This window comes from Gallus gallus, chromosome 9, assembly GCF_016699485.2.
Source record: "Gallus gallus isolate bGalGal1 chromosome 9, bGalGal1.mat.broiler.GRCg7b, whole genome shotgun sequence".
Taxonomy (NCBI): Eukaryota; Metazoa; Chordata; class Aves; order Galliformes; family Phasianidae; genus Gallus; species Gallus gallus.
In genome coordinates, this window is record NC_052540.1 from 9,710,890 (window position 1) to 9,723,334 (window position 12,445).

The window sequence follows — 12,445 nt, forward strand, 5'->3', positions numbered from 1 at the left end:
AACGTGCGGGCGGGGACTGGGCGGGGAGGAGCCGGCCGCCGCGCCCGGCAGGGGGCAGCCGCCCGCCCGCAGCGCCGCCCGGACCCGGAGCCGGGCTGTAACGGCGCGAGGCGGGGCGCGCGGACGCGGGGCAGCGGGAAACGAGCGCGTGCCCGGCCTTCCCGCCGCTGCTGCTGCTGCGGCGGCACGGGGGGGGAGAAGGCGGGAAAGGAGGGCGGGAGCGCCGCCCTGGGCTCAGCGCACGCCCTTGTAAATCACACCCTGGTGCAGAACTTCGCGTTCGCTTTTTGGTTGTTGCTTCGCTCACACGTGTCGTCTGGCGCTACTAGAGCTAGGTAAGGACCGAAGGAGAGGAAGATAGCATGAAACCGTACAACGGGGGAATAAAAAGCTCTAGAAAGTGAAGTTCTGTGCTTTCTCCACAAAGCAGATGACAGCGTGACGGTTAGCCGCATTTCCCGGCCTTCCGGGCAGCTGCTTCAGCAAAAGTAACAAAACCCGTAGCAACTCGCGTTGGCGGCAGCACTGGGGCGCGGCCTGTGGAAACCTCCGCACCTCCCGTACCGGTAATGGCTGCAGGCGCGTCGGGGACAGAAGCGACGGGCAACGCTGGTGGAGCCGGGAGCACAGGAGGGGCCGGCGCCGCCCGCGTGCCGTATGGGATCCCCGCAGCCGGGCTGAGGTGAGCTCTCGTTGCTGTCCGTTACCTGACGAGCCGCCCCGCTGCCCGCGGTACCCCGGGTGCCTTTCAGCCGCGCGTCTGTGCCGCTCTGGCTCCCCCTGCTGGCTCCGCTCCGCTCCTCGCTCCGAACTCACCCGGCCGTTCGGATGGAGCCGATCCGGCTGCCGTCGGACCCACCGACCCACCGGCGGGTCGGTGCTGTGTTCACCTGCGGGCACTGTGGTGATACAAGTGAATAAAGCTAGGCAATACACGCACGCGAATTAAGCTGCTTCTTTACACTGCAGCTGTCTCCTCCTTAAGGTTACCTTCTTCTAGCAACGCTTATTGGAGCTCCTTGTGTGGTGACCCAGGAAAACTGCTGTGCTCACCCCCACAGCCCATCATCCTCAGTGGTTACTATCATACCCCAGAAACAAAAGGAAAGCATTCTTCCAATCTGGGACGGAACCACAACTTACTGTTTTTAGGTATTCTCTCCAAGCACTTTTTGCTATCATCTTACACAGTAAGAAAAAGAAATCCTACTCTGCTAAGCTTGTTCCAGGAATGAGGTGGTAAGCAATGCCAGAGGCCAATGGCCGTGTCAGGTTATAACAATTGTTTGTTCCGTTCCACTCACAAAACCTACGGCCGTGTTCTACAAGAAGGTAATGTGGTTTGACGTGATGTGTTCGTGGTGAGTCTGCAGAGGCTCTGCTCCTTGTCTCCTTGCTACTGTCTCAGTGCTCTGAAATGGCTGCTACATAGCCAGAATTCTGTGGCAATGGATGTTAAAGCAGCTGCACTGTGATTCTGAGTCCTCCTGTTCAGGCAAAAAACATTGGCCCTTTTGCAGTCTCCCTTCCCCACAGCCTTTCAGAGGTAGTTGTTAACAGCGAGTTTCACAGCGCCCTCTGACCATCTCATAGAGCAAACCACCAGCACAAGCTGGAAAGGTGTTTTACCCTCTAACCTCATCTCTTTCTCTTGGCTCAGGCTCCTCCCCTGGCTGACCTTTGTGAAGGACAGGACATCCGAGCCTCTGTTCTTTGTTTGCTCTTTGTACCCTCAATTCTGATTCTGATGGAACTCCAACCTATGTCTTATGCTTAATATAATATATGGCCTTATACTTAATACACTTAAGTAAGCGTTGGAAAAAATTGTTTCAAGGCTGACAGACGCTGAGTTCTGTTGATGTAGGAGTCTGGGATTTGTAGAAGAGAACAACTGAAAAACTAAACTAGGCAACGCATGCAACAGAGCAGGGCGTAACTGTGCCACCTGCCTTCCTCTCTTTTTACAGGATATACCACCAATGTTTGCATTATGAATTTCATTTTCATAAATAAATATTTAACTATACAACGGAAAATATTATGCTTAGCTAATTACCTAATGATTTTCTAAAATGCTGTGCCTTTTTATGCATTTTAATGTTCCGATACACATAGTTTAAATAATTTTAGTCAGCCCTCCACAAACAAATTGCTAATTGAAATATTCAGCAAGGATTCAAGCTGTCTGCTTCATTTACACTTATTAGACATAATACAATTCAAATTCCAGCATCTAAGACACTAATAAGCTAAGCTACATTACAGCTTAACTACTTATTTTGATGTAGGAGTACTCATCCTCTGGTGGCTCGAAGGAGATTTCGCAGGGCGTTTTTCCCCCTCGTCTCTCTGTTCTGTTTAAATATTCAGTGAGGAACGGGAATCTCTGATTTCCCAAGGGGAAGTTCTTTGCTTTAAGTGCCCCCCCATAACAACAGCAATCTTTTTTCAAACACTGATGCGTTCTTTTAAAACCTCCTAGCTTAGTTAGGTTGCTTTTTACTAGTAGAGGAGCTATTTAAGTGAGAGTTACAGTGTTAAAGCTTTCCAAACAGCACCTGAAAGGACTAGATGGTCTTAGGGGCCTTCTCCAACCTCAGTGATTCCCTTCCGTGATGTTTTGGTCAGGCTGCAACTGACATTTTGCTCACCTCTCCTCAGCTTGCAGCTACTTTAAAGCACCATCGGGTACTTTGGTCCTACGTGTGGCAAGGGCTGGGTTTTTGGTTTCATGAGATGCTTCAGCAGTGTCTCCCACAACTGGAGTCACGTTCCCAAAATCGCTCACTGCGCTCCTAACCCTATATTCAATTGTTGCCAAAGTCAAAGCTAAACACTTTTGAGTAGTGCCTCAGTGCAGATAATACTGCTTTGGTAACGTTATGTAATTACACAGGGTATAAAATGCATTACGTCAAAATGTTCTCTATACGTCTCGAATTTTCCTTTTCCCAGCATTCATTTCACGTTCCATTACAGTAGTTTGAATGACCCACACCTCCATTTACTGAAGTACTGAAATGTGTGGGTGAGCCCACAGAGCTCAGCGGTGTGCAACATGAGAAGTCAAAGTGCTTCACAGTGGAATTTATTTGAGAATATGTACAGCTGCAAGATGAAGAACAGGAGAAGTTCCTTTTTTGGGGATATTGAAAGACAAGAACTTTGTACATGGCGGAGAGAAGAGATAAGAAACATGCATGCAAAAACAACATGGTTGACACAAGCAAAGCCATTGACTAAAAGTGACTTGCATATCAATCCTTTAACTGTGGAAAAGCAATTGTGAATAAGTTGTCTTTATCAGTTAGGAAAATGAAGCAAAACAAAAGTACCAATTACATAATGGCTGTGCATCCACTGAAGAATGTACGTAGATCAGAGCCTGCTAAGCAGAAAACATCAGCGCGTTTAGATCCATTATGAGTGAGAGAACTTGTTTTTGAGGCCACACCGACAGGAAGGATCGTTGTATTAAGATAAATAAAACGTCCAGAAGGGTGATTAAAAGCATTATGTTGGACTTAGTGGAATTAAACATCTGGATAGAAGTGGTGTTGGACACAGGCTGGCATTTGGTCAGGAATAGACTTCTCCGGTGCAGAAAAACAAAACAAGTGACTCAGTAGAACAAAGGCTGCAGTTGAATGTGTTTGCCCGCAGGATTACTGAAAAAAAATGAGCTGTGGAAGGGCACAAATAGAAAACCAAAAATGGGACAGTAGCTGTAACAAAATGAATGGTAGCAATGCTGACAGAAGACAAGACACATGGAGCTATGTGAAACTGGTAGTGTTTTTGTTCCTTCTACTAATGGTGCTTCCGCATTCCAGTTGAAGGATTGGCTGTAACGCTGTCTGCTCTGTTTATCTATTAATTTCTCTTGTATGGTACCCAGTTGTGTTTTCAAAAGAAGTACATATTGTATTTTACAAGACCAGCACTGTCAGACCCTGCACCTACGACAGGAGCTGTCTGCAAGGGCCGATTTTGTTATGCCATGAAGCATTTGTGTTCTTACTACGATAAGCTGTTGTTCTACCATTAATTGTTTTGGTAGGCTTTTTTCCCCACTGTCATATTCTCATTACAAACATTTTTCTATGAAATAGCACTAATGAAGATCCAACCATCTATCAGTACAAAGGGAAATCTCACATGATCTTCTCAGCTATAGCTGCTAACACTACGTTAACTCAAAGTCAGGCATCCTACTGCTGTCAAAACCAATATCAAATATTATTGGGAGCTGCAATATATAACGCCTTCAGAAAAACACACATCTGATATCAAACAGCATCTGAATCTCTTTTCCCACAGGATCAAAGCTAAAGCTTTGATAGCCACACGATAACCTTTGGTTAGATGTATTTTGCAGGTGGGTATTGCTAAAAGTTAGCCAGTAACACAATAAAGCAGGAGATTAATTATGTAACATGATTAGAGACACTGGAGCACCACCATTGGCATAAGGCATTACTGTTATCATTTACCTGTTCAAATTACATACAGGGAACGGAACTTTTCTAGTCTTCCACATTGCACATCCCTAATTTTACCTGATCTCTCAATTTTCAGGCAAGTTCTGGACATTACTTTTGGTCAATGCCTGTGAAAACTGTTCTCTCTAGAAAATCCTGTGCATGGAATTACGGCATCTCCATAATTGCTGTGAAATCATCTCACCTACTTATTCTGGAAGAAGCTGGAGGTGACAGCCACCTGCTGCCACAGAGCAACTCCGAGCCAGAACCACTCCTGAGCACCGGTAAATAGCACTTCACTAAGTACTGAAGACAACTGAGATGCCAGGAGAAACTTCTGGAAATTAAATCCTTTTAACTTCCTTTTACTACTCTTATAATTAATTAAGACCTGTAATTATCCACTGGTTGAAGCAGAGCCTTATAAAGCTGAAAATTACTCACAATTTGCAGCTGCAGAGACCTCAGTCATTTCCCTTCATTTTATTGGAAAATTTAGAAATCTTCTCTTGGTGTATACGTTCATTCTGTTGAACATAAATTGGTAGGATTTTGTTGCAGCATGAAACAGCGAGACTATTTCTGATCAGTATCAACTTCTTCCTGATTCTTGGTTAAATGCATGCATGTGGTTTTGCTTTTAAGTTCTAAATACAGTCAGCTAATTTTGAAACCACAACACGTTTTAGTAAAACAGATTTATCCAGTTGTACCTTTCAAAGCCCAGGGATGGAGGCTGCACAATAGCTCTGGGTCTGAGGAGCAGAGGGGGATAATCCCTTCTCTCAATCCAGCAGCTGTGCTCCTGTTAGTGCAGCACAGGATGCTATTGCCTTTCTTTGCTGCCAGCGCACACTGCTGACCTCAATTCAACCCTTTTCAGTAGAGCTGCTCTCCAGCCAGTCAGTCCCTTTATCTCTCATTTCTGGTCTACCAGAAGAAGGTGATGTTGCTGTCCTTAAAGTGGAAGTTTGGTCCTTACATTGGAATTCAGTACTACTAAACCTGGGATAATTTTGCTGTTCAATAACTTTGCTCCCATCCTTCTTCCATCCCTTTTTGAACTGCATTTATGCTTTTAACTTTGCTAAATAAGGCTTGCTCCTTTGCATGCCAAAGAGATAACAAACGTATGACACCTGAGTCATTAGTAACATCAGTACTCATCAGTAAACTAAGCATACTGAGCCACCTAATGAAGACAAGAATTAAATGCTGCTATATGATAAATACACTGCAGAGAATGGGGCTGCGGGCAATGCTGACTTCAGGAAGGAAGCAATCAATCGGAAATTTGTTTTTTAACCAAGGCTCTGAACACTTCTAAAAAAGTAGTTATCTGCAATACCAGGTTGGTAGGAGAGGTGGGGAAATAAAAGTGCTCCCCCATGGACCAGCTGATCTATTTCTGGACCACAGTTTGCACCACCTGCCTGCCAAAGAGCCTTCAGCATACACATCCTAAGGAGGGGGGTTAAAAAGAAAGGAGCTGCAGACAGACCAAGCCTGCATTTAGCCTAGGATATATGGATGGCAGTTAAAGGAAGAGTAAAGCAACACGTGCTATTTGCCCTAAGAATCCTCACTGTTTCTCATCATTTTGGGGGGGAGGAGATAAATCCTAACACTTGTTGCCTCCTCCTGCCTCCCCTGCTACTGACAGCTTAAACTGGACAGTTTCCTTCTTAAGCTTAAAATGATTAAGATGTCACAGGAGTTGGAATTCCCCTTCTCACCTTTTTAACTGGGAGAGAGGGACTCCATTTTCAACTCCCCTCAGATTTTTTTTTTTTAGGCTTTCCTTTTTTTGAAAGGTGGTTGCAGAAGTTGCTACAACACTGTGACTACAAGACCTATCTGGACTATTTTTTATCCTAGTGTCTTGAAAATACCAGACCCATCTTTGTTGCTTCACACACACATGCACACACACTGCTAAGTTCTTCCACTCACAGTTCAAGATTTCACAACTCCACATGCACAGAGAAAAGACCCCAAACCAGTTCTTCCTCCACCCCCCCCCCCCTCACTCCCCCAATGTCTGCTCAATACATGCACATCTAGTATCAGACATGGTAGTTCTGTAAAGGCATGTTCTACATCAGCCCACTGAAAATCTCTGAGCTCAAACAGTAGAACTGTGAAATTCATTTCCCAGCTGATAAATACACGATGTTCAGCTGGAAAGCATGAGTGTGCAGTTTACCATTCTGCTGGTGGAGCACTGCATGGAGGTGACTATTCCTATCCTTGGGGCAGCCAACCACTAAGCTGAGCAGATCTGTTAGAAGTCAAGTGAGTGAGGAAAGACACGGCAAGTTGGAAGGACATTCCTTCTGACACCACAGAAAGAACTTTCTCTACAACTCAGTAAAGACAGCACAGAGGTTGTGTAGCTCAAGCCTTCAAGAAACTAGAAAAGTAAGAGGAGAACAGAAAACGAATCAGGACAAGCCTCACAAAAGCCCAATTAGCAGTAAGACTTTTTTCCTCTCCCAAACTTATTGTAGGGTGTCAGCAAGTCTGAGTTTTCCTTTGTTAATTCAACTTTAGACAAGCTTTCTCTTTCCTACAGGATGGGAACTGTTATCACGTATTTGAAGACAGGTTGCTGAGAAGAGGTGGGACAGGGCCCAGGAACCCTGCAGGTGACACACGTACCTCCTGTACTGCGTACTGGCCTCAAATGACTCAGCCACTTGGAATGTCCACAATCACAAGCAAGGCACCCACCTTTGTAGCTGAAGAAAGCTCATAACGGAGAAAGACACGTGGTAGAGGGTTTCTTTCGCAGGGAGATCCTCACCAATTACATTATGCAAGCAGTCTGCACGTGAAGTTGTACCACCTGATCAAGTTTGGCACCAGACATGGGAATTTTAGTAATTTGAGCTAATTCTTGTACTTTCTTACTATGGAATTTTATTTTTTTTAATGTAACTTACTGATTTCATTTCAGCTATAGCACTAATTAAATGTTCCTCACAAGAAGAAAACACTGCTCAATTTTAGCCCTCAGTGCTCGTGTGGCACTTTCCTCATGAATTGATGACAGCAGCAATAAAATCATTCTGAAGGGTGTGAAACTCATCCAACTCTGTAACTGATACACTGTTCTCCAGAACCAGTTGAATTTTACCATGTTAAGAAAAAGTCTCAAATTCTAAGACGACAGAGGTACAAGAATCAGTTCATACCTAAACAGACGACACACTCTTCTGAGGCTACAGTCCATAGCAGGCATCAAAGCACATCTGCAGCTGATTTTAGCAAAATTCGCCCTTGAAGTTCCTGGAAAGAGGCAATGTGCAACATCCTGCCCCACCCTGCTGCTGGTTCTCCACTTGCAGTTATGACATCTCCGCTCAGGAAGTAGTGCAGCCATGCAACCTAACTCTCTTCAATTCATTCTTATAACCTGCTACCTTTACAGACAGACCATTCTGCCAGTGCACTAAAAGCTGCCCTAGCAGTAGAAAGTGTCACCTAAGAGGGTTTACATTTATTTTCAGGCCAGCTACATCCTTGGCATGTACTGCAAATGACAGCCAGGACAACATCAATCACTTGCCATCGGAGGTACTATCTTTTTTCCTTCCTTTTAAAACAGGCAACCAAACCAACTACTTATTTTCCCAGTGAAACAGAGTTACACAAGTGGCTTTATATCAAATTTGAAAGCACCTCAAAGTCGATGAAAGCCAGATTCTAGAGGGAGACAACAGGGGTAAAAAAAATATCAATACACATGATATTTTAATACAAAATATTAGCTTTTTTTTTTTTACACAAAAGTCAGTTTTTTAAAATATAGAACCTTAAAAAAATGAACAAATTGCTATCCACACACTATAAACACTTCTTTGTGCTCAGTTTGATCAAGTTATCAGAACAATTTAAACACCAGTCCATAGTTTAAACACTGCCTTGAAGTTTTATGAAAACTATGCCGCACTGTGCACTACCATTGGATGTACAGTGTGAAGAGCCTTCTTTCAGCTTTAATACCATAGAAGAAACTGTTCAGTTATCAGGTTCTTTGTGCAAGGATTTCACATTCTACTCATGCTCATGACAGATTTGCATTACATTTCAGTTGCACTGGTATGAGCAACCACATGTAATTCTGTGAATGTTCACTGTAAGAATGTCCATTACATGGATTGAGATACATATTCTGGAAGTACAAGTTCTTCAGCTGGATAAAAGAAAACTTGGTATTGTTAGTTGAGGGGAAAATGCTAGCCTCATTAACCAGAACTTAACAATTGCTAAGCACTGAAATGAATTTTGATTTCTCAAAGTTGAATAAAAGTAATTGACTATCATTTTCATAGAGATGGGCTACATAGCAGGTGCATTGCAGGATGATATGTAATTGCCCATTTTTTGAACCCAGAAACAGGAAAAAAAAATTTCCCTCTAAGTTGGAGGTCTTAAAAGGTCTTGTTTTAACAGCAAATCATCCACAGGTTGCAGGCTGTTAGCCGAGTTTAGGATGATTTACTTGCATTACAGTAATTTACACAATTGAACTTTATGCATACAGTACAAAACTATGAACGAAAAGGTGAAGCAAACTTTTTTTATTTATATTCAGGTAAAAACATTAACCTGATGAAGTAAATTATTGCAGATTTGAGAAATCAGCACATAAAACAGTTGGACAGAGCATTGCTTACAGGTGCTTTATCTGTGTCAAAAGACAAAGGCTGAACTGTTTGATCCAAGCTAGCGCTGAGGGGAGAAAAATAAGCTACAAAAGTAACCCAGAACTTAGATCAAGAACAAGAAAACTGTTTACTCAAACAGGGAATTAAACAATTAATTTGTCTTTTAAAAAAACTTTACATCAATTCAAAATGCTCTGGCCTTACCACAATACACACTGGCCAGCCCAAACTGTTGGGACTTGAACTACATGAAATTCTTCCCAGCCTCTAGTAAGAGGCCTCTGCTGCCTGAATCACTGTGTAAACAGCTCTAGAGCGCCGACTGGTGAAGACTTCCACCAGTATATCCTACCACTACAGTAAACTATGCTATAAGAAAGGTTCTACCTAGTTACAAAGGCTGAATTATATTGACAATATATATTTGATTTCAGTAAAATTTAAATTATCTTAATCAGAGAAAGAGGCATGGAGCAATTAAATGCTCACGCGAACCAAAACATAACAATTGTCGAATGTTGCACACAAAAGAACCAAGTGAATTGCACATCAGACAATACATGAGGATGGGTAAAATTAGAGGCAGGTGAGGGTACACAGAACTAGTCTACTAAACTAGATTTGTCAAATACATGGTGTATTTTAATTTCTGTACTTATGTACAAAAGTTGTCTTTGGAGGAAAAATTTCAGACTTCAGCTAGATGGATACACACAGCCCAGTATTAAACTGCACAGCGACATTTATTGTTCCAGCCTGGAAAAACATCCCTTTTTAAATTTCACACAGCAAAGCAAGTTAAAAACTTCACTCGTCAAATAAATGATAATTTAAACAAGAACTTGCTAAAGAAACCTTGTCACAACAACTTTTTAGGGCCTGAACATTTTAAGTCCATAGGGGCCTTTAATGAATATCAACCAAGTGTCTTTGTTTATAATCTGCAAGCCGTTTTTCTACAACAAGAAGGCGTAACACGTTTCCTTGACTCAGGTGATATATTTAGAAAAGAATCATGAGTTTCTCTTTTGCTGTAACAGGCAGACATTGCATGTTTCATTGTGATCAGGAAAGATGGAATGACTGCTGCCCTTCTCTTGCAGCTATCAAGAGTTTTTCACGCATTATCTCAATAGTTGAATAGTCCGGCAATTTGAGATAGTTCACACAAGTCATTACTGAGGGCAAGAAGTCATCTGGATTCTCTGTAGACTCAAATGTCTTCCGTACAATTGTCAATGGAGGATTCAAACTTCGAAAGCCTATTAATAAGAGAAGAAATTCAGAATGACAGTGACAGAAGCATGGATCTTACAACTGAGTTCTCAGCCTGTGCTTTTAAAAGTGTAGCGTATGGCTCAACAAGGCCATAGAGCAAGCCAACAATCTTTTCTGTAGATTAGCTTCCCAGCATTAGGGAAGAAAGAAATGAGACACCTCTATTTATGTGTTCCTAAGATTATCAGAAGTTATGACTTGTATCTCATTTTCTCCAGCTAAGGTTTCAGTACTTGTAACCCTCAATCCTGTCTACACCATCTTTCCCAAAAAACTTTTTTCTTTTAAATCAACTTTTATGTAACAAATTCTTCCTTTAACTAGAAAAAGCAGAAAATATAAGTAATGAAAATACAACTTGTTTTTACTTGCAAAACATTCAGCCAAAAGAGTGGCAAAAGGTATATTCTAATGATCCCTAGCAAAGACAGTGAATTCCTCAGGTGTCTTCCCCTCACTGTCTCATCTAAATTCTGAAATTCAGAACAGGAGTAATTCAAGTTTATTATGCTAGTATTGTTTCTTTGCTAGGTAGAAACATCTGTTTCCAGGAAGCAATACATCATTTTGTCACCACAGCTTAAAATATACACCTCTTATCAAACAAATACAGTACTAAGAATTGTCGGTTTAAAGTCTGGATTATTCTTGTCCTCTAGGAGGTTATCTGGTAACCATGAGAGAACTGCTCAAATGAAGTGATGCGATGAATGCAAAATTCATGACATAGTTCTACCTGCATCTATCCAGACAATTCAAGAACTAGAAACAGCAAACATAGAAAGCTGTAAAATAGGCAATTATTTTATTTCCCCTTTACTGAAGTAATCCACTTATTCTGAAACACACAGTCATTCTGATTTCATGTACAGCAAAACAGAACCTACCTCCTACTGGCAGCCTGGGACTACCGGTCACAAACTGAAGAAACAGTCTCTGCTGCTCACTATCAAAACTACTGAGAATTTCAAAGAGATACTTCACTGCTCGACTAAGGGAAAAAAAACAACTTTTGTTTATAGTGAAAACAATTGCATCAGATTTATATTTATTTCAATATATATTTCAAATACATTTCATAATTCCCATAGCTTAAGTGTATATTTAGATTTCAAAATAGACTAACATCATGTTACCTGTCATGTGTATAACCGTGATCTGGCCTGCAACATTCCATTAAGGTCTTGGCATCCCATGTGTCTGTTTTGCTGCCACATAAGAGTTGCTCCAACTGTAAAGTTTAAAAAAATATTTTTCCTCTTTAGAAACCAATGCAGTTAGTAATGTCTGTTCTAAGAGCTACTACAGTAGTAAAAAAATATATTCTATTTTCTGCAATAGCTTGCTACAAAATGTGTTAGTCACACCAAACTACTTCCCCCTCTAGTTTTTTTGAATGCAATACTTCAAAGCTCAATGACAGTCTCATTTGCTGAATCTGCCTCTACACCACCACATGAAATGTGGCACATATTTTAGAGCAGACAGCTGCTCCCAATAAGTAATTTATACTGGGAAACTGAAAACTGCCAAACCACCTTAATATTTCTGACATTTTGCAAGTTCACTAACATACAGGGAATAGGAAGAACAGAGTATTTACACTTGTTCTGGATTTTTTTTTTTAGGGTTTGTTTAGTTTGTTTTTAGAAAACTGCTCTCTTCTTGAAAAGAAAAGGCAGTAATAATTATTAGGTGTGTTTCTGTCCAGAGTTGTTGGGTTAGTTCTTGATTTAAGTGGGTTTTTTGTTGTTTTGTTTTGAGGGGAGAGGAGCAGTGTTTGTTTTTGTTTGTTTTACTTCAGCTAATTGCACCTGCTCTTTCTATGCACTTGGGCAGTCAAGAGGCTATAGCCAAAACACTGAAAGCTTCTACAGATGTCCTTCTATGTTAAGTTCTTTATAATCGCTTAGGAAGGGTTCATAAATAATCAGCAACAGAACTTTAGATCACCCATGTTTGTTCTATTAAAGATGAGATATCTTACAACTCACTACTCCTGTTGCT

General features: G+C 41.7%; 1 protein-coding gene across 20 annotated transcripts in view; it reads right to left on the reverse strand.

Annotated features, from left to right (window-relative positions):
- Positions 1-9,058: 9,058 nt before the first annotated feature.
- Positions 9,059-12,445, reverse strand: part of TRIP12 (thyroid hormone receptor interactor 12) — a 66,488-nt gene continuing 63,101 nt past the window's right edge. For all 20 annotated transcript variants that reach the window (XM_025153693.3, XM_025153691.3, XM_015276971.4 and 17 more), the window contains 3 exons: positions 11,575-11,669; positions 11,326-11,429; positions 9,059-10,422 (listed from right to left, as the gene is read on the reverse strand). In XM_025153693.3, coding sequence (XP_025009461.1) covers positions 10,226-10,422; positions 11,326-11,429; positions 11,575-11,669 — 396 coding nt within the window. In that variant the 3' untranslated portion in view covers positions 9,059-10,225. The remainder of the gene's footprint in view (positions 10,423-11,325; positions 11,430-11,574; positions 11,670-12,445) is intronic.